The sequence below is a fragment of the Falco cherrug genome, chromosome 2 (assembly GCF_023634085.1).
Source record: "Falco cherrug isolate bFalChe1 chromosome 2, bFalChe1.pri, whole genome shotgun sequence".
Lineage (NCBI taxonomy): Eukaryota > Metazoa > Chordata > Aves > Falconiformes > Falconidae > Falco > Falco cherrug.
Window position 1 is genome coordinate 20,063,427 of NC_073698.1, and position 21,228 is coordinate 20,084,654.

A 21,228-nucleotide genomic window follows, 5' to 3' on the forward strand; every position below is an offset into this window, starting at 1 on the left:
CGTTCATAAGGGACAGTTTAACAAAGATGACACAAATTTAGGGGAAATTTAAATATACAATCTTGCTTGTCACATCTACAAAACTGGCAGTGTGTGTGTAGAAATCAGAAAAAAAAAAAATACATACACCCACAAGCCTCCAGGCTTCACTTATCACTGCATACTGGAGCCGATTCAGAACAAATCCCTCAATTTCTCTGTTTAGTTTGACAGGAGACTGACCAATCTTCTTCATCAGGGCATATGTTGTTTCTGTAGTAGAAGGATCTGTTTCTGGATGAGGAACAATTTCAACCAACGGCACAAAGTAAGGTGGGTTTACCTCAAGAAGAAATGCAAAAGAATAATATCAACTATCAACAGGTTAACAAAACAAGTTAATATAAAGCATCCTCATAGCTTGCTACTAGCATGGATATTTTCCAGTGAACACAGTAAGCCTGATGATCTTCAGACCCTGAAAAACTTGAACAATCCAATAAAACCTGGTGCATTAATACAAATTTTAAAAAATATTTAATCTTGCATTAAATTTAACTCCGTTTAACCCCAACAAAGTCCATGGAGCTACACTAAAAACGACAGCACTCAAACAGTACTGGAAGATTTTATGCTCACTTGAGTAACTGACGTTTTCTCAATACTCAGACTGTTTGTTGTAAGATATTTGGTCACCACCTGTCTTTCTAAAAAACCCAAGGCAATTCCTTTTTGATATTCAGGAACTCTGTAATAAAATTATTGCTAAACACCACCTGTAAGATGCAACACTTAATAGATAAGCTGCTACTGGCCCAAGCCTGTAAATATAGGCTAAACACAGAAATCTTTAACAGATATCACATAAAACATACTGTGAAAAAGTTGCAGAACAGGTTACCTTCAAACACTGTACCTACCTAAAAAAAAAAAATAAATTTACCTCTCCCTGAGTCTTCCCAAATGTAATTTCACATCAAGTAAAGACCTTTGTGTCATGTATTTTTGAAGTAATAAATAAAAAATTCTAAAGAACACCATAGAAACAGCTAAAAGGTCTTCAGGTCATAGTATTGCAGGCAGTAACTTGGCATGCTCCTTCCAAAAGTAGCAGTCCTCCAGCCATATTCTTAAAGTGTTAAACTCAGCTCTCAGTCTAGTTTTCAGGCAACAGCAATTTATGATGTTAGCTCCTTCTATTAGAAACAACACTGACATTCAAAGAATGGTAATTACATACTGATTCTTTCACCATGCTCCCTTTTAGTCAACTGCCCTTAACTGTGCTCATGTAAATGCAAGCACAGGATTTAATCACATCAACGTGCAAACAGTCTTTCCTCTCTGCATGTTCTTTCTTTTCAGCACTTACACAGTTCCCTTTACCATACAGTCTGACCAACACATAACCTGATGCAGGTTACATCTGTTCTAACTGCTGATGTAACACACTTAATTCCCTTTAAAGTGCCTTGTGTTCTAACATAAGCTCTCTCACGTCAGTTTCTTTGGCAGTGCCACCACCAACGCTAAGAACAGCATGATGGACACTGTTGCAGGTGTGGTGCCAGGCAATTTAGCAAGACCCAAAACACTGCAAGCACCAAGACGTTCACTGAAGGCTTTTCTAACCCTTAAGTATATCACAGGTCCCAATGAGGAAGAGGGCAAGTTAATTGTTGAGAAAGACTGAAGCTATTATAAATTTATTCCAAGATCAGTGTTGACAGACATCTTACTGAAATATTCTATTTCATGAACTTGGCACAGTGAGTATATGGGTGTGTTCATGATGAGACTTAGGAAGACAATATTTTTTAGGAGTGAGAGAACAGATGTTGGTGAAAACTAGAAGTAGTAATAGCTGGATTAAATGGGGCATGGGATGGGGGGGATATTTCTAAAAATGAGAAGCCTTTCTTCAGAGAGCAGAAGAGTTTATCTTACCCTAAAAACATGAAAGCTAGGAAAAATTATGACAAAGTAAACGCAGAGAAATAATTAAGTTAAACAACAGCTGCCAACAAACATCAAATTAATTTTAATGGACTATTAATAAGATTGGAACAAAAATTAGAAGACAACTTCCAACAGGAGTAGTGGAGTTAAAAAAAACACAAACCAAACCACTAACAGATACAGCTTAATACATTTTTAAGGTGATTTGATTACATAGTTTCCTGTACAGCAAGGACTTCGCTCAATAGCACAGACCCTTCAAGCTCCATATTTCTAGCTGTGTGACGTAGCAGGCATATACAGTACATGAGAAATCAACTGCTCTGCAGAAGACCTGTACCAATACATTGCCTGAAACTGCTTGCAGAGAAAAGCTGTACCCACAAGTATTGTGTGCATGCCTATCATACATCTGTGCTATGGGATTTCATTCATTTTTTCTAATTACTGAACCTATTGCTGTTAAGCAAAGGGATGAGCTCCTTTCTGCCCTTTGGGCATTTCATTTCATTTCTCCTCAACACGCTCACCTGTGCCAGAGGCTTTACAACTCTAGCTTTTAATTTTTCTGGTATATCAAATTCCACAATTCTTGTTTTCACAGTATCTTCCAGAGCTGCTTGCTTCCTGCAGCCACCATTCCCAACGTCCTGCTGTCATGTTCAAGACGTTAGTAAGGACATGGTTAAACCAAAAACCACCAAGAGCCAGTAACTACTACAAAGCAAGCATGTTTCCTGATATAACAGATGCACAAAGGCCCCTGGAAAAGTACACTAGTGCACAGCTTCTCCAGTAGACTCCCCTTTGAGTGAATCTGAAATTACTAAGAAAACAGTCTGACTTGCCCTTCAAAGCCATTTCAGAACAATTAGATATTTTAAGGCACTCGAGTATTTACTTTGGAAAATACATATGTCCTTACAACAGCAACCTAGACAATGTTTACAGAGGGACGAGCTACCTTTTCTAGATCTGATAAAACCTGGTTTCAGAAGTGGCTCCTTTAAAGACTGCAGCTCAGACTAAACAAAACAAGTTAACTGGTATGTACCAACTCGGGAAAACAGTAAGAAAGAGTAACGTAAAATCAAAGACTGACAAGCAGTCAGAGAATAGGCAGAAGCCCAGGAATTGGTTAAAAAAAATAGATCATAGCTATAGTTACTTAATACAAAAGTCTAGAAGAGACATTATTTCTTCTCTTGCGCTACAGAAAGTTACAACCCTGGAAATACGAGATAAGAAACTACTGAATTTTAGACTGGAGAAAGACTAAATGTAGGCACAGATATGTAATTTGAAGTGTATCTTTTTTTCCTTTTAATTAAAAAAAAAAAAAGGGGGGGGTTGAAAACAAAGAAACCAATCCTTTTGTTCCTTTTGCTTCCACTCACCCAATGCACAGTGGTGATGGTGGAGGAGCATCAGGAAGGGACTGACCAAATGCTTCAACACTACAGCATTAGGCTACAGGCAGCTACAGAGACATTACAGTAAAGTAGTGCTGTATTTTTGTATTCACACTGCCACTCTTAAGTATGCCCAGGGAATTAACATTTACTTTACACTCCGAGGGATGCCCGGGAGAAAAAATATGTAGTCATCAAATTGCAGACAGCAGAGCAGTACCTTTCTCCAGATACTGCAAACCTTCATAACAGTCCTCTTAACTCATCTGTCAAACACCAGACTAACATTAGGCTTACAAATTCATTAGCTGTTGAGGAGTAGAAAATGGAAGCAGTAAGAATCCCAGTGATCAAAACAAAATGCTCTGCCATGCTGAGGAGAGATGTGATAAACTGCTGTCTGGCAGCCCCACATAAACCTCTACAGAGGCTCACAAGTGCTTCTCAGCCTTTCGAGGTTCTGCTGCCACCTCTAGTCATGTCATTACTGCATCACTGCCCTGTCCCAGCTGGTCACAAAACATGCAAATTCAGCTCCAAGTACAATTTGTTCTATTTCATCCACCTGCTTTTCCTCTTTAGGCATACCTGCTTCTGCATCAGAGGTCTGATGAAACCAGAGACAAAAGCTCCCATCTTTCATCGACATTACCTGACAAGCACATGCAGCTCACTGTTTGGATCCTTAAGGTTATCCAACAGCAGCTGAAGGGACACTAGAAAAGACTAACAATGCCACAAGCAGAAAGTAGGGAATTTTACAGGTTTGTCTTCAAAACACAGAATTCCTCCATTTTGAGAGCCAGCAGTCTGAGTAACTCACAACAATATGAGCACAACAGCTTACACAGAACATACCTTGAGCCAACAGTATGAAACATGCATATATCCTCTCAATTTAGATGCTGCTGATCACAGAATGACCAGACTACAGCTTTTCAGAGAAGTCAGGCCCCTGCACACTAACAATGACACACAAGCACTTCAAATATCCTTCTGTATCTCTCAGCCTGCAGGGAAGAGTCTGGGATGCAGTTTAGTTAAACACCTGTAATACTACTACTACTACAAAAACAAAACATGCCATCATACTTACAGGATGTGACACAATACACTGCTTAACATGTTTAAGGCCAGTGAACAATTTGCTGGGTAAGAGACAAGAGGTTGAGCTGCTCAAGATAACATTGTCACCAACAATAAGATCTAACTGACTGAAAATCTTCTTTTTCAGTTCCAGGCTCTCCGGAGTGCACTCCTGGAATATAAACAAAAAACAGTATTAGAAGTCTTCTAGTTCAATAGTATTTACCCATGTATTTCAGATTTCACTGATCCCACCTTGGCATCTAGGAACACAGCACAAGCCACCTATTTTTATCAGCCTACATATAATGCTAAGCCATATCACAAAAATACCTTCCCACATATAAAGGAATGGAAAACCCTAGAGTTTCTCTATATTAGAAGGTGGATCACCTTGTACCACAGGAGATTCCACGCAAAACAAATGGTTCTGCTTTGTCTAAAACACAGACTTCTACTCACGCAGAGATAACATAGTACGGAGGAATAAGACCTGGTCGCATTTTTTTGTTTGTTTTTTAAGAGACTCCCACATGACAGAAGTCCATATTCTCTCAGACAAGATGGAAATAAATAGGTGCATCTCAAAAGACAATAAATTTACAGTACTATGGCAGGAGATTCCAAGGTACAGTTCTGGAACCTGCACTGAAACAACTCTCAGTGACCCTCACACTTAAAAAGCTCAAACATCTCTATTCATTTCAACTCCAAGAAAGATTTCTGAAGTAGAATGCATACTATCAGAACTTCTCACAAAGCTATTGAGCATGTTCAGCTCTGCAGTATTGTGTGAAATTTCACATGTATGAGCCAAGAGCTACACTCTACAGTCATTAGAATTTCAAAGTTATCCCCAGGAGCTACCTGAAGGAAAGCATGGAGTCCACCAGTCTGGGAACAACAAGGACATGGTAGAGTAACTACAGTGGATCTCCCCACAATCAACAGGAAAGACTTCTATCTACGAGAAGAAAACAGGGGAACAAAGCCAGCTTGTTTTCTGGGTTTTTCTTGGAAAGGTTTAAAAAAATCCAAACAGGATATAAACTTGCAAAACTTCAGCTTTACAACACACAGAAAATACCCACTCTTTTCCAGCTCTAACCTATTCCCACCTGTCATGCTGAATTGCACATGAGGGTTGGGGAAAAGACTATATATTTAATATAACCCAAAATGTGCATTTAATACCTGCAGCTTCAGACAGACTCTGGCAGATATGCTCAGGGCCAGTAAATGGGTTAAAAGTAATTTGAAATCTTAAAAAATAAGCAAGTTGTGTGGAACAGTACTAGAAGTTCCACGATGCAGACGTGATAACCAGGGTCATTTAAGAACTCCAGATAGAGCCCAAAGTAATAAGACAGCCTTATCAAAACAAAATGATACTTTGCTTATAATTCCAGGATCCCTCCTTGTTGGTTAAGTTTAAATAGTTTCTTTTAGTAAAGCCAAAGTTGGAGAGAATTCTGCAGATACTGTTCAAGCTAATAAAAGAGTTGCTCTGAATAGGGTTGTGAACTTGAAACTCTAAGCCTCCTCTCACATCAGATGATAACCAAAAAGGCAAACTGAAATCTGCTGGAAACTCAAGCCTGCTACGGTTACATAAGGTTTCTGAATGAGCTATTTGCTTGAAGTTACTTGTATAGTGTCACAATTGTATTCAGGCTGTTGGACCACTGCAATAAAGTTTCTGTCCTCAAGCATGCAATTATTTTCTCAGAGACACCAATTCCCTGAAGAACAGGGGGAAAATTAAGCTCTAAACAATCCATTAAACAAGAACCTCGCTTGCTGTCAGTTATGGAGCCTGGAGAGGTCTGAAGCTATTCTGTTTACCCTGAGAAAGAGAAGATCAAACAGTGAGCAGATAAGGTAAGTTTTAAAGCTACCACAGTCTTTCTCAAAGAATCAGTGTAAAAAGGTTAGCATACACCTCTACGCATTTTAAGTGACACTGTATATTTCTGTGCCCTTTTTGTAGAGAGCATACTTCTTGTTTGCAGTGAACAATACGCCTTTATTCCAAGGCCTGAGCACCTGAACAAGGTTGCTACTAATCTGACTTCCAATTTAAACTTTATAGACATCTTTTTTAATTGCCTGATCAGAACACAACAGTTAATTTTTCAAACCCACCCCCTGGAAGAGTTGCATTGAATTAAAGGCTTAAAGGTAACAGACATTACACTATCCAAATACACGTTCAGAGAACACACAGCAGTATTTGACCAGCCTATGAACTCTTAAAGAACTACACAAAAATAAACACATACTAGACTCTCTTATTAGCAGACCACCAATACAAGGCAAGGTTTAGCTACCCCAATTAAAAAGTTACACTTAAATGACACAACCCTCAAATGCTAGTACATGGAAAGCTACAGAGTTTTACCTGTTTAAATGCAGCGTCTCAGTTTTCGTACAGGCCTCTCCCACCATGCTACCCACCATCTGTGCTCGCACGTGTGTCCACATTCATCTAAGCGCACAACTTCATTTACCTGTATTTAAATGCTGGCATCTACCCAGGTTCTTCCTATCCTTTCTCAGATATGCCAAGCTAGCAACTCACCTGTACACCACCTTCTAGGAAAACACTTCCCAAAACACTATCTTGCAAAATACCTTCTCCTTACACTAGCAATGGGAATCGCTGTGAAAACCATGGGCTGGTTAGCACTGGGAGGCAAAAGAAACAAAGCATGGCCTGAAGAAAAGCACTGCAACACAGTGGTATGGCCCTAAAATACATGGCATTGTCCTATATACGGCAGTATAAGATGAAAGCCAGAGATTTAAACTGGCATGCAGAAGCTCAAAGATCAGCAAGCATTCAGCAACAATCTAGCTGCTTTCTGTAAGGTCATCTAGAGATGGCGTCACAAGGAGCAGCATCAAGCCCCCTCAATAGCAAGTATGGAGCCTGGCAGTAGTCACCAAGCATAAGGAACTGTTGAACAAAGAAGTTTGAAAGCCACAGCTGCACAGTGATGAGTTCCTACCTCCTGACTAGATTCTGGCTGCTGCATATTAAAAACATAATCAAGAAAACATTTCTTGCCTGGAAATCTTCATATGAACGTTTATGATAATGTAAATTCCTGCAATTGAAGACAGATTAATCTTGAGCTCTTCTAGAGCCCCCTTCATTCCAGGGCTGTATCTCACGTCATAGGATTCTTTCAAGGTGATTTTGGTCTGAACAGGCCAAATTTCTCTCCCTTGTAGTCCAGGGCCATGATCCCACTTTTTGTCTGTCACCTCCTGTCAGGATCCTCAACTCCACCATCTCATAGTTCCTGTAGCCAAGGCTTCACCCCCAACCTTCAAATTTCCCATCAGCTCTTCCTTGTTTGTAAATATGAGGTCCAGCACTGCATGTCCCCTCTTCTGCTCCTCAATCACCTGTGTCGGGAAGTTACCATGAATGCATGCCAGAACCCTCCTGAATTGTTTGCACTTTCCTGTGCTGTCCCTCCAGTAGATACTGATGTGGCTGAAGCTCCAACAATGAAGACAAGGGCCTGCAAATGTGAGGCTTCTTCCAGTTGTCTGAAGGCCTTTTCTTCTTGATCAGGTTAGCCTGTAGCAGACATCTACCACAATGCCTCCCACATTGATGGTCCTGTTAATCCTGACTCATAAGCTCTCAACTGGCTCCTCATTCAAACTGGAGCAGAGCTTTGTGCATGCTAGCTCACAGCATGTAATTAAATACTTATTCCTTTCCTACCTTCATCTTGCACCATCTAACCCCCAAAAAGCTGTACTTCACTGCTATACTGCAGCTGCCACAGCAGAAGTGCCCTGTTGCCTTGCCCTGACCACAGTAGAAAATTATTTTGAAGACTTCTGTGACTTCCCTCTTCCCAGTAAATTTAAAATGGCTTCAAGCAGCAGGTAAACTGTTCAGAAGCCATAAGCACTTTGATTGCTACAAGGATGCTCTTCATCTTCTGCAGTTAAGTGAAGATTCTCCAAACATGCCACAAACCCTGGCTCTGTTCCTCTATTTATACACATATAATTTACAGCATTTTAAATAGTCTTAGCTTTTCAGTGCTGCAATTTAGCTGACAATTTTGAGGCACTTCTGCATAACAGATCCCAGAGCCAAGTAACAGTAATCCTCTCCTTTCATGGAATGAAGATGTAGCAGCAGCTTTCAGAGCACCAATCTCACAAGCTGGAGCCAGAATGCCAGCACTCTTGCAACAGGAACCACACTATGTCCAGCTTTTTCTGTGAATATAAAGATCTTCACAGGATTAAGAGACATGAGTTCTGAATCTCAGAAAAGCAGCTTTTCTGAAAGTTTTGGTGCCTAGTCCATTTAAACAAATACTTTCATTACCTTCCATAGTTATAATCCACTGGGTAAAGAACTTAACAGAAAAGACTTCAGGCATAACTGCTTTATTTTAATACTACCAAGTCACTTTAGAACATCCTATTTCCAAAACAAAGCCTGCCCAACATAATCCTACATAAAGGAGGGATTTGTGGATTTAAAACAGCATTCAGGTTATCTGTATAATGACAGACATTAAAAATACCTGAAAATGAGACTTGGAAGCTTAATTAAACAAAACAGATTTCAAAGCACTATTACTATAGCTGGTGACTGTACAGTCAAATACAACTATTTTATATAATTTTACTACATATAAATAATTATAATAATGAAAAGATTCTTGTAAAAACTTAGTTGACTTCAGAAAAAAAAAGTACAGATACTAAAATAATCTCTGCAAATTAAACCCTACTGTTTTACAACTGTTCCCCCCAATACTACTGGCAAAGTTGAGTTTACTGAAGTTATCAAAGCAAGATTGCATCTATTTGCTTCACTTGCGGATGCATACAGACTGCTATGTTTCTGTTTTATAGAATCCATATCCGAGTCAAATTATATTTTAAGCAAAGTAGTGTTTAAAATGCTCACTATTATAATTAGTATTTCAGTGCTAATTATTAATATTATTTCTGTTTAGGCTTTTGTATTGACATGCTAGTTTATTATTCTGCAGGGTTTAGGTCTGTATTGCTGTTCTGGAAGACTGAAGATACACCTTCTGTTAAGGAAACCAGAGCTTATTTCTTTTGTATTCTATGTCAGACACTAATGTACATTCTACTCGGTAAACAAGTCATGTACATGAACCTGGGGAACTATGCCACCTGCAAATAAAAAAAGAGTGACATTCTGACTGCAGAGTTTGGGAGGTCAGCTAGTGAAACAAGCACCGAAATAAAATGGTATTTTTAATATTTTTAAATCAGAACAGCTTATTACATCAGAGTATCAATTTTGCTTCTAATATTATTACTAACTATTATGATTTAGCTCAACTATCTACAATTTTTCATGTGTTACATCAGTTTGGTAGTTTCACAAAATTCAAAACTATTATGTTTCAAATGCAAATACTTGATTGCAAGTATTTTGGACTTTTCCATCCTGCTCCCTCCCAAAATGGCAAAGTCGTTTTAGATGCTTATTCTGAGACACTTTAAAGATGGATAGTATGTAAAAATACCAGGATGTTAATTAAGACAAGGGGTCAAATAAAAACACATAATTTCAAACTGTAAAGGTGGTGGGGCAAAACACATTTACTTAAGCCTTCTTTTAGAAAGATTTATTACCCTCATATGAGGGTAAAGGCAGGGACAGCAGCTGGGAGGAGACACACATTCTTGCTCAGTGCTGTATGGGTTTGGGATACAGCACAGAAACATGAGACATGTACATACAGCTGTTATTGAAGGAGTCCCCAGGTTACTGCACACCTTTCAGCATGGCATCAGCGTTTTGATCAGTTAAAATGAGTAAGATCAGAGAAAAAAACCATCACAAAAAGAACAACAGAAACAACTGACAGCATAGATTCTGATCACCAACATGATTATGTCAATTGTTGGACTTTGCAGTGTTAATGGTTGGACTCAACCTTAAAGACTACCTTTTCCAACCTAAACCATTCTATGATTAGTTAGTGCATGACTAGAACTCAAGCCCTCAGCAGCCAGGGTGATGACAGGGGAAGCAGGGGGGTGAGGAGCACCTGGCTGTGCAGCACTGCAGGGAGGTGCAGTTAAGTGGTCCTTTGACCCTGAAACAGGTGATGCAGGAACCCAAACCATACCGGATACACACAAGGCAACAGAACCTCATCAGGTTGTTTGCCCCTTTTCTCCCTGCAGGTATTTATTCCACATACCTGGTATACAAGCCTTCTCCAAGACTGTTTCAAGCACATGTCCAAATACTAGATCATTAACCAATATATGTTTGGCAACAAAAGACTCCTCAGATGTAAAACTCCAGTTAGCCCAGAACAAGCCACACAATCTTGGCAACTAAGATTTTATTTTGAACTTGAACAAGAACTTCTATCCTGTAAGCCAAGGGTAAGAAAGCATGATAAAGAAAGCAGCTCCTTTAAATGAAAAGCAGAGTGGCAATTTGTTAATAACGACAGGGCCACATTAGCACCATTTGACTACACAATTATAAGAAATAGACATAAAATAGAAAGGCATGGGGGCTTCACATCCTGGGACTTCAGTTACAGACTTTCTACAGGGCAGGTAAGCACTAAAATAAAATGCTTAATGCAGGGGAGCAGAAGGAATCACATCCCATGAGGATTTTAAGAACAGGTTAACTTATTTTTGACAGACAGCTGTCCAGGTATGACTGATGCTGTCTTGTAGAAGGGGTTATACTAAGTAACTTCTGAAGCCCCTCGCAGCTTGATTTTGGATCACTCTGCAGTTGGTAGGGCAGAAAAGGTAAAGATTAATCTTATAATAAAGGTGGGGTCTTCTCATACACTGTTCTGCTGAGGAGCAGAAGATGGGGTGGGGCAGGACACACACACACACACACCCCCAAGTTTAACTCTGATTCATAGGGTTTAAACTTCTTTACATTTCCATTCAAAATACAGTTATAGAAGCATCTTAGAGTAAATCTGAAAGTGCCTGGCTTTTAGAACAGTGTTAAGTTCACATTCAGCAAAGCTTTAATAGAATTCAAAGCCATCAACTAAAGGACAGTAGATGAGTAAGCTTATTACAGTACAGTTGTAAAAGTATCAGTTAAAACACCAGTACTTTCAGGTTAATCTAATAAAAAAAAAATAATTTGGGGGGCTATAACTCACTTCAAATCTAAAGTGATAACTTAGTTTCTTAAACTTATGAGCTCATACCAGCATGCAATCTAATGCTTCTTAAATCACTGCCTCTTGAGTGACATGCAAGATTGTCTACCACACAACCCCATACAAGTAAATAACACTTTGGTGAGGTGAAATCCAGCATTTTGATGGAAAATATGACAATCTCCTGTAATGGGGACCAAACCCATATTCAAATCTGTAATGGTAGACAACACCAGTTGTTATATGCACAGGATAGATGAGGAACGAATGGTAGAAAGTTTGGAAGGCCAGAAGTCTATTCAGCAGCACCACAGCAGTGACACTGGCAAGCTGTCTACCCAAACATTGTCTTCCAGTTCAACTCAAACACTGACTTGATACAGCAAGTCGTTGAGATCAGATTGTTTCAAACTCTAAAATCAGAAAAACAAGTTCTCAAAACCTCTATGTAGACGGCAAGTCAGGTCACATGCTTAAAACAAGCTCCCTCAGAAGCCAAAACATAACTTCTGGTACCTCAGATCGGCATTTAAGATAAGTAGGGTAAAACCAGGCCTAAGGTTATATTTACCTAGCTAAGAGCAAACAGAGCCATGTTTGCCTTCCAGTGCTCAAAGCTGACCAGTGACCAGTCCAGAAGATGCCACGTTACTGCAATGCTTGCACACTCTGCCTTCTAGCAGCTTTGTATTTACAGAAGTACATTATTAATGCACTTCCAAACTGGGCGGATGGTCTTCTGTCTTACGAGGTCAGGACAGCTGCAGACATCTTCACCCATTGCTGTCTGCAGGTATTCCCTCAACCCCAGAAGTAAAAGGGTTCTTGAAAGCCATCAGGAAAGTAAAACAAAAGCTAGAAGTACAAACCAGTACCAGACAATCAAAGACAAATTCTGATGATAAGGAGACATGAGACACCTGTTGTCAAGGCTCCCAAGTCAATGCTGGTTTCCAGTTCTGACATATCACCACACTTTTTGAAAGCTGTTTTTTAGCTGCTTAACACTTTTTCTAAGTATGTCTAACTGGGAGAAATAAAAGAGCCAGTGAGATCTAAAAGAGACCATGAAAGACCTGTTAGTGTTATCACCAGTTCAAAAGAGTCTGCAAGTGTAATGTTGGGGGTAGGGGTGCGCATATGTACACTCTCTGTTTTTAAAGGAGGAAAAAATAAATTGAAGTGATACTATTTTAAGGCTTTTATGCAGAATTCCTTTAGAAGCAAAAAGGATAAATACCTCAAGACCATAAGTTACAAGCTACAAGCTTAATCTCATTCCCTTGCCAGTCTGTTTTGTCCCATGCCACAGCACGACTGACAGGTTCAGAGATCACCCCTCAGCCACCCTCCGTGTCCAACTTCAACCAGCCCAGCCAGGCCTCGCAATTCACCAGCGCACACTGCAGTTCAAGTGTCAAGAGTAAGATCCTTGCAACAGTTAGTCATCTTATCCTCCTCTGAGAGCTAGTAAACTTTATTATTCTGTTAGTAAATTGTTTCAAAGCAAAGCATTTAAAAAAGTATGTTTACATTTTACTAGCATTGTGGTAAGAAATCATGTAAGTGCTGCACTGATTTCTATTCAGCTTATATTATTTAGGAACTAGACATACATCCACTCAAATCTGGTTTTAATAGTGAAAGGAGTACTAATAAATACAGTATCCAACAGTCACATAAGGACAGAAGACCAAAGTCATCATATATTTATGCAGGAAAGTTAAGAGCACAATATTAAGAAATGCTTACTTCACCCATGATAGCCCCATGCCAGGGATATTATAGTACAAATGTATCCATTAATTTGTCTCCATGGGGTTTTCAGCTAATGGAAAAGTTATTTCAGAATTAAAGCTTTCAGTGATGCAAGAAGCTTGCAGTACACATCCAACTAAACGCCATAGATTATGCTTACTCTTAAGTGGCATACAAAAGCTCTGAGATGGGAAACTGGGTGAATACTCTGTTTTAGAGCAAAAAACCAGACTGATTTCCTTCTGAATCAATACAGGTTACTTCATAAAAATGTTCAGGAGAGGAAATATATAAAATAATACGCATCAAGGCATACCTTGTTTTTAAAGATTCATGACATTACTGCTATGAATTTTCTTCTTACTCAGTCCTAATTATTTCTTGCATCTTTTTCACTTTTACATCTTCATTAATGTCATTTAAGAATTTTCACTTTTTACTATTTCATTCCATTTGTTTTAAGTTATGTTCTATGAAAACAACATAGAAGGCAAATGTCTGCAGAACTCATTTAAGGAGTGCAAACATCAAGGAAATTTTTAAAGCTTTAAGTGGACTTACTCCACAAAGGCCAAATTTGAGAAGTTGTCAAGATTTAACCAACTGAAATTTCTGGTAAAGAAATGCAGTTCTCATGGAAGTTTTCTAACGAGTTAATCAGTAGGTTATATCATTAAGCAAGAAAATAGAATCCTCTGTATTCAACTAACATCAATGCAACCGATGTTTTATTTTCTAAGTAACTAGAAGTCATAACTTAGGAGTGCAAGTGTTCTAATTAGTTCATTTTGTCCTTGAAGGTTCAAAGCTGCACTAGGCAATGTTTCTGAAGTTTAATATGGTTCAGCTAGAAAGCAGTCCGTTCATTGCTGAAATAAGGCTATAAGCCTAGAACTAAGACTCTTTCATATCCATTCCACCACTCTTCCAAGAGCAAATTAAGGACGAGTTTGATTTGCCCACTTACACTGTGTATTTGTTAGCACTTTGTATCAAACCAAAATTTGATGCTATGGTTTGAAAATGATGAGCTGATAAAAATACCACCAACAGTGTTTTACAAGTATGATTTGTTGCCCATGGGCATACTGCAGCTACTTAGTTTATTTTTATTTATTTATACACTAAACTACTACATGTTAAGAGACATCAGAAGGGCTAAGGGAACATAAAATAGTACCAGAAGGTTTGAGTTACCCCAGGTAGATTGTTGCTCTTCAGAGACTATCAACACAACACTGCTGTCTTCAACTACCTGAAGGAAACACACAGTCTTCTCAGAGGTCCATGCTGGTAGGATGAGAGGCAAGAGACTAAAGTTGCAAGAAGGGAAATTCCAATTAGATATTGGGAAAGAAGATGCACAATGAGGATAATCAAACATTGTAACAAGCTAACCAAAGAGACCAGAAGTGCTTATCCTTAGAGATATTCAAAACTCAACCGCACAGATCCTGAGCAAGCTGATGTAAGTTGCTTCTACAGTGGATTGGACCAGATGACTCCCACAGGTTCCTTCCAACTCAAAATTACAGATTCTGCAACATATGCCCAACGCCTATTTCTGATGGGGTGGGGGATGCACACAAGGAGGATGCAGCCCTTGATTTAATTTGAAGTAGCATGCAGGACCTTGCTGAAAAGCCTCTCTAACAGAAACAATAGCATACTGAAATCCAGCATCTCTCTCTGAGCAACAAAAGCCAAGAACTTCACCACAGCTGTGCTCAGCTTCAAGAGAATATAGTAAAATAAAAGTGAGGATGCTAGGGAGATGCAAAGTTGGCAGCAAGAAAGATCAGATCCTTACAGGTAATAACATACAGAGAAAGTAAAAACACTACATGGACATACCAGGTAGTAAGAAATGCTTGAAAAAGCAAAATAAACCAGGCAGAATGAAGAGTCTAGTAGAAACAAGAAAGAAACCTTCACAAAGTTCATGCTTTACCCAAATGAACACAGCCATGTAAGATTGTTAATTTGGCAAAAAAACCCACAAAGCAACAAAGACAACACCACCACTCCCCTCGCAATTTACAGGAGGAATAATAATAAAAAAAATTAATTTTCCCCTTCCTTTCTTCAAAAACGTATGAAGAAGAATGCATAGGACCAAGAGATGATCACAGTACAGAAGGATCATCTGGAAAACACACACATCAGTGATTTCTTTGCAACTGTTCCATTTTTCCTTCTAATCCTTGCAAAAAACCAAAGCCTTAGGTCTTGGGGACTCCCAGGGTGTGTCTCACATTGGAAGCAGCTGAAGAAGTCATAGAACAGACAAAAGGGGAACCAGAACCAAGGTACTGGGACATGTTTTGATATGGCTGAATTACCCAACACAGTAACAATGACTTAGAACCACTGACTTGAAACAAAACTGAATGCACACTATTTTGGTACCAAAGAGCAGAAGAGTGGCAACCATAATGCAACTTCTAAGGGAACTTCAGGAAAGATCTCAACAATGAGTCTGTAAGCCTTATGTCTCTGTTAAGCAAGTTAAGAGAGAAGTGTAGCACCAAATGAGTATTACATAAATGGCAAAGAATCAAAGAAACTTTTCAGAGGGAAGTCCTGACACACAGGCCTAGTAGAAGTCTCTAAAGGAAGTAGCAAGCACAGGCATGGAAGTCATGTAGTGGTGCAGCTCCTGTGAATACCCAGAAGTCTTGCAACAAAAAGTAATAAAAGTTTTCAAGGAAGTTAACTGGTCACATGTGAGACAAAAAGGTCTTTTCATGGACAATAACTGGTAAAGAGATAGTAAGCAGAAGGTAGGAAGAACAGTCAGTTCTTACGGAACATGCTGACTAGTGCTGTTTCACAGGTATCTGTGCCCACTGTTATATCCATTTATAAACAATGTGAAAGTTAGCTCATAAAATGAAGTCAGTCATCATCACTACAACCACAGATATTTGAAAAAGGACTTCACAGGACTGACTGACTAGACAATAGATTTGCAGATTAAACTCAACAGAGGTAGGTGATATAGGTGAAAAAATTAATACAAACTGACAAGCTCTGAGCTCATTACTGATGAAGGAGTAAGATATTAAGGGAACAGTATATAGTTTCATGATCTGGAGAAAAGGAATTGAACACAAAATAGTATACCACTGCAAAAATCTATAATGCATTCACACCTTGACTCCTGTGTGAGGCTTTGCTCTGCCTCCTGTTCTCTCCCCCTCCACTTCACCAACTTGGGAGGAAGAAAAGGTCTAGAAATCTGTCCTCTTTTAGTTTAATTTGTTATTAGGGATGTGTTACAGCTAAGCAGACTGGGATTTACAGCCTGAAACAGTATAAATTGTAAACATGCACACATACATGGAGAGACAGTAAGTGGTACAACACTAGAATAATACTGGGGGATCACATAGACTAGAAGATACCAAGTCTAATGCAAACTCACTCATATTTTGCCCCAGAAACGGTCCCTGATTCACCTGTTCCCTGAACTATGGCCATACCAGTAAGCATGCTACGAGTTAAGCAGCCACAGACTATCCTTGGGCCAGTAACTCAGCTTCTTCCCCACACCAATTCTACTTAGCAGCACAGATTCCAGCCCTACACATCAACCCTGTTTTTAATACTCTTAACACTCTCTGAGGTAGCTGCTTTTAGCTACAGCGCTTCCTCACAGTCAGAACAGAAGTCACCTCTGGGTACAGCCATACTCCCTGCCCTTCCTACATACCTGGAGAGGAAGAAACATTTTATTCCCCAGCACTAAAATATGTGACATTCCCTAAGAGATAATCTTTCCCCAAGAATCTTCTGCCTACCTTTCCCTCACATCTGTCTTTAACAGGTACAGTCTTTGTTATACACGTAGTTCAGCAAATTCTCTCTCAGCTTAACTGCCAGCCTTTTCCAACATAAGCCAGAAGAAATTTCCAAGGATTCTTAAGTAGGAAACCTTGCAAAGAGGCATGATCTCCCATGTCAGGATACTAGGCTAGACAGAACTTTAACAAGCACAACTATCCTTATGGGGTCAGGATGTTGAACTCCACTGCCCACCTCAGCTCTGAATCATCCTTCTAAAGTGTTTGCTAGGAGTTGTCAAATCTTTGCTTACCTGAATGAAAGTAGCACCCTCTACTGCTGCCTTCAGGTCTGTACAGACACTAATGAGAGCCAACTGCTGCTCCACACTCAAAGTTCCTTTCAGGAATCCCGACTTCTCCATCTCTTTCATTTGTTTGCTGACAGAAACAATATAAATGCATTTAAATACTTTACATTTGTTAAGCCACCATTAATTTTTTTTAAAAGCACAGTACTAACAACACTACTTAACAAACAAAACTAATAGTTAAGAAGCTACTTGCCATCCAGAACATATATTTATACTAAAAAATACAAAAGGTTCATTTCAGTCATTTCTCTTCGCTCCCTCATAAGATTTTCTTCTTTCTCTTCAAGCATGGACAGCTTTAAGATCTACTCCTAGATGCATGCTTGTCACTACCTCAAACTTGTTTTCACTGATGCAGGATCAGCATGAGTTTTCTCACTCATTTAATGGGAAGGGGGTCCCTTCAGTATACTTCATCTAGTTTTACAAACAGCCCTTTTCATACGAAGCCTTGCTGTAAGAACACTGTTTAACTGTACAGGGGTTTGAAAGGGCCAGTTGAATCTGGTCAATCAACAAATGGTTACAGGACTGGTGCCACAGCCAGGGGTTCAGCTACTTGGACCATAGAACTTCTTTTGAGAAAGCTGGTCTACTGGGGGGTTGATGGGGTCCATCAGACAGAAGTGATGCAATGGCTCCTATGACTGGGGCAGTGGAATGGAAGGATACAGGTTCTTTCAGAATGACAGGCAGGGGAGACCAGGAGGGGGTGTCACCCTTGATGTCAATGACCAGCTGGAGTGAAGGGAGCTCTGGCTGGGGATGGATGAGGAGCCAAACAAGAGCTCATGGGTAAGGATTAAAGGAAGGGCAGGGACAGGTGACATTATAGTGGGGGCCTGCTACAGGCCATCCAACAAGGAATACCAAGCAGATGAAGCCCTTTATAGACCAATAGGAGCAGCCTCACTTTCACAAGCCCTGATCCTTGTGGGGGGCTTCAACCACCCCAGTATCTGTGGGAGGGACCACACATCACAGCATAAGCAGTCCACGAGGTTCCTGGAGTGCGTGGATAATGACTTCTTTCTCCAAGCGATAGAGGAGCCAACAAGGAGAGATGCTATGCTGGACCTTGTTCTCACCAACAAGGAGGGCCTGGTGGGGAACGTGAAGTTCAAGGGCAGCCTTAGTACAGTGACCACAAAACGGTGCAGTTCAAGATCCTTAGGGCAGTGAGGAGGATGCACAGCAAGCTCACTACCCTGGGCTTCAGGAGAGCACACTTCGGCCTCTTCAGGGATCTGCTTGGTGAAGTACCACGGGATAAAGCCCTGGAGGGAAGAGGGGCCCAAGAAAGCTGACTGATATTCAAGAATCACCTCCTCCAAGCTCAGGAGCGAGGCATCCCCACAAAGAGCAAGTCAGGCAAAAACACCAGGAGGCCTGCATGGATGAACTCAAACACAAAAAGGAACAGGTAGCCTGGGAGGAATACAGAGAGATTGTCTGAGCAGCCAGGGATCAGGTAAGGAAAGCTAAAGCCCTGATAGAATTAAATCTGGCCAGGAACATCAATGGCAAGAAGAAAAGCTTCTGTAGGTATGTTGGTGGTAAAAGGTAGACTAGGGAAAACGCAGCTCCTCTCCAGAAGGAAATGGGAGACCTGGTTATGGAGAAGGCTGAGGTACGCAATGACTTTTTTTGCCTCAGTCTTACAAGCAAGTACTCTAGCCACACTGCCCAAGTCACAGAAGGCAAAGGTAGGGACTGGGAGAATGAAGAACCACTTGCTATAGAAAATAAAGTTCAAAAACATCTAAGGAACCTGGAGGTGCACATGTCCATGGGACATGATGGGATGCATCCATGGATCCTGAGGGAACCAGCAGATGAAGTGGCTAAGCCACTATCCGTCATATTTGATAAGTCATGGCAGCTCAGTGAAGTTCCCACTGTCTGGAAAAGGGGAAACATAACCCCAATTTTTAAAAAACAGAAAAAAAGGAAGACACTGGAAACTACAGACCACTCAGTCTCATCTCTGTGCCCAGATCCTCCTGGAAACTATGCAAAAGCACATGGAAAATAAGGGTGTGATTGCTGACAGCCAACATGGCTTCACTGACAGCAAACTGTGCCTGACAAATTTGGTGGCTTTCTACAAGAGGGTTATAGCATTGATGGATAAGGGAAGAGTAACTGACATCATCTACCTGGACTTGAGCAAAGCATTTGACACTGCCCCACATGACAACCTTGTCTCTAATCTAGAAAGACATGGATTTGACACATGGACCACTTGGTGGATAAGGAATTGGCTGAATGGTCACACTCAAAGAGTTACAGTTAATGGCTCAATGTCCAAGTGGAGACCAGTGGCAAGTGGCCTTCCTCAGGGGTTGGTACTGGGACTGTTTAATGTCTTTGTTGGCAACATGGCCAGTGGAATTGAGTGCACACTCAGCAGATGACACCAATCTGTGTGGTATAGTTCACATGCTGGAGGGAAGGGATGCCATCCAGAAGGACCTTGACAGGCTTGAGAGGTGGGCCTGTGCAAACCTCATGGAGTTCAACAAGGCCAAGTAGTAGGCCCTGCACATGGGTCAAGGCAATCCCAAGCACAAATACAGGCTGGGCAGAGAATGGATTGAGAGCAGTCCTGAGGAGAAAGACTTGGGGGTGTTGGTGGGTGAGAAACTCAACATGGCCCAGCAACATGTGCTTGCACAGAAAGCCAACCATATCCTGGGCTGCATCAACAGAAGCATGACCAGCAAGTCGAGGGAGGTTATTTTCCCCCCTCTACTCTGCTCTTGTGAGACCCCACCTGGAGTACCATATTCAGCTCTGGAGTCCTCAGCACAGGAAGGACATGGACCTGTTGGAACAAGTCCAGAGGAAGGCCACAAAGATGATCAGAGGGCTGGAGCAGCTCTCCTGTGAAGACAAGCTGAGAGCTGGGGTTGCTCAGCCTGGAGAGGAGAAGGCTCTGGGGAGACCTTAGAGCAGCCTTCGAGTACCTAAAGGGGGCCTACAAGAAAGGTGGAGTGGGACTTTCTACAAGGGCATGTAGTGATAGGGCAAAGGGGAACAGCTTTAAACTGAAAGAAGGTACATTTAGATTAGACATTCTGAAGAAATTCTTTAGTGAGGGTGGCGAGGCACTGTTTCAGGTGCAGCTGTCTGATTTTTTTTAGGTATTCAAGAACCAATCTTGTTTTATAATAGAAGTACCTACTTTTCCCCCCCAAGAGAATACAGCTTAGATGAGACATTTAGACCACAGTATTCTGCAGCCAAAGATGAAAGTTTGCAGGGACTTAAAGACAATCCAGTTCCCACTGAAATATACAGAAGCAAGCCATATCTCAGCAGAGGTTCACCAAGCCCTCAAATCTTAAGCTTGAACTGGCTCACTAGATCTATCATTAACTTCCAAAGAATCAGAAATTTACTTCAGCATCCATATAGTTGTGTTGTGTCCAAGAATACAGCAAATATAAGCTCTGATAGTTTTATCCTGGCTTTATTAGTAAGTCATAAACATCTGTAGCTCTGTAAGTTACTCTGATGTCCTTTCTTCCACTCCGAGTAGTAGAAAAAAAAAGAACATTTGTTTCCCAGCAAACAAAACAGCTTCCTAACATACATCTCTCACACCCACCCAGAGCAGCAATACCTCATCCTGGGAGCAATCCCACTAAATATCAAGGTAAAGAGCACCCAGTGGCCACTTAGCAGTAGC

At 40.5% G+C, this 21,228-nt stretch overlaps 1 protein-coding gene across 3 annotated transcripts in view; it reads right to left on the reverse strand.

The window, feature by feature from the left end:
* The window catches only part of CRYL1 (crystallin lambda 1), a 61,603-nt gene that overhangs the window by 28,149 nt on the left and 12,226 nt on the right, over positions 1–21,228 (reverse strand). For 2 of the 3 annotated variants that reach the window (XM_055703358.1, XM_055703357.1), the window contains 3 exons: positions 17,475–17,601; positions 4,447–4,608; positions 128–322 (listed from right to left, as the gene is read on the reverse strand). In XM_055703358.1, coding sequence (XP_055559333.1) covers positions 128–322; positions 4,447–4,608; positions 17,475–17,601 — 484 coding nt within the window. The remainder of the gene's footprint in view (positions 1–127; positions 323–4,446; positions 4,609–17,474; positions 17,602–21,228) is intronic. The other variant, XM_055703359.1, reaches the window with a different exon arrangement.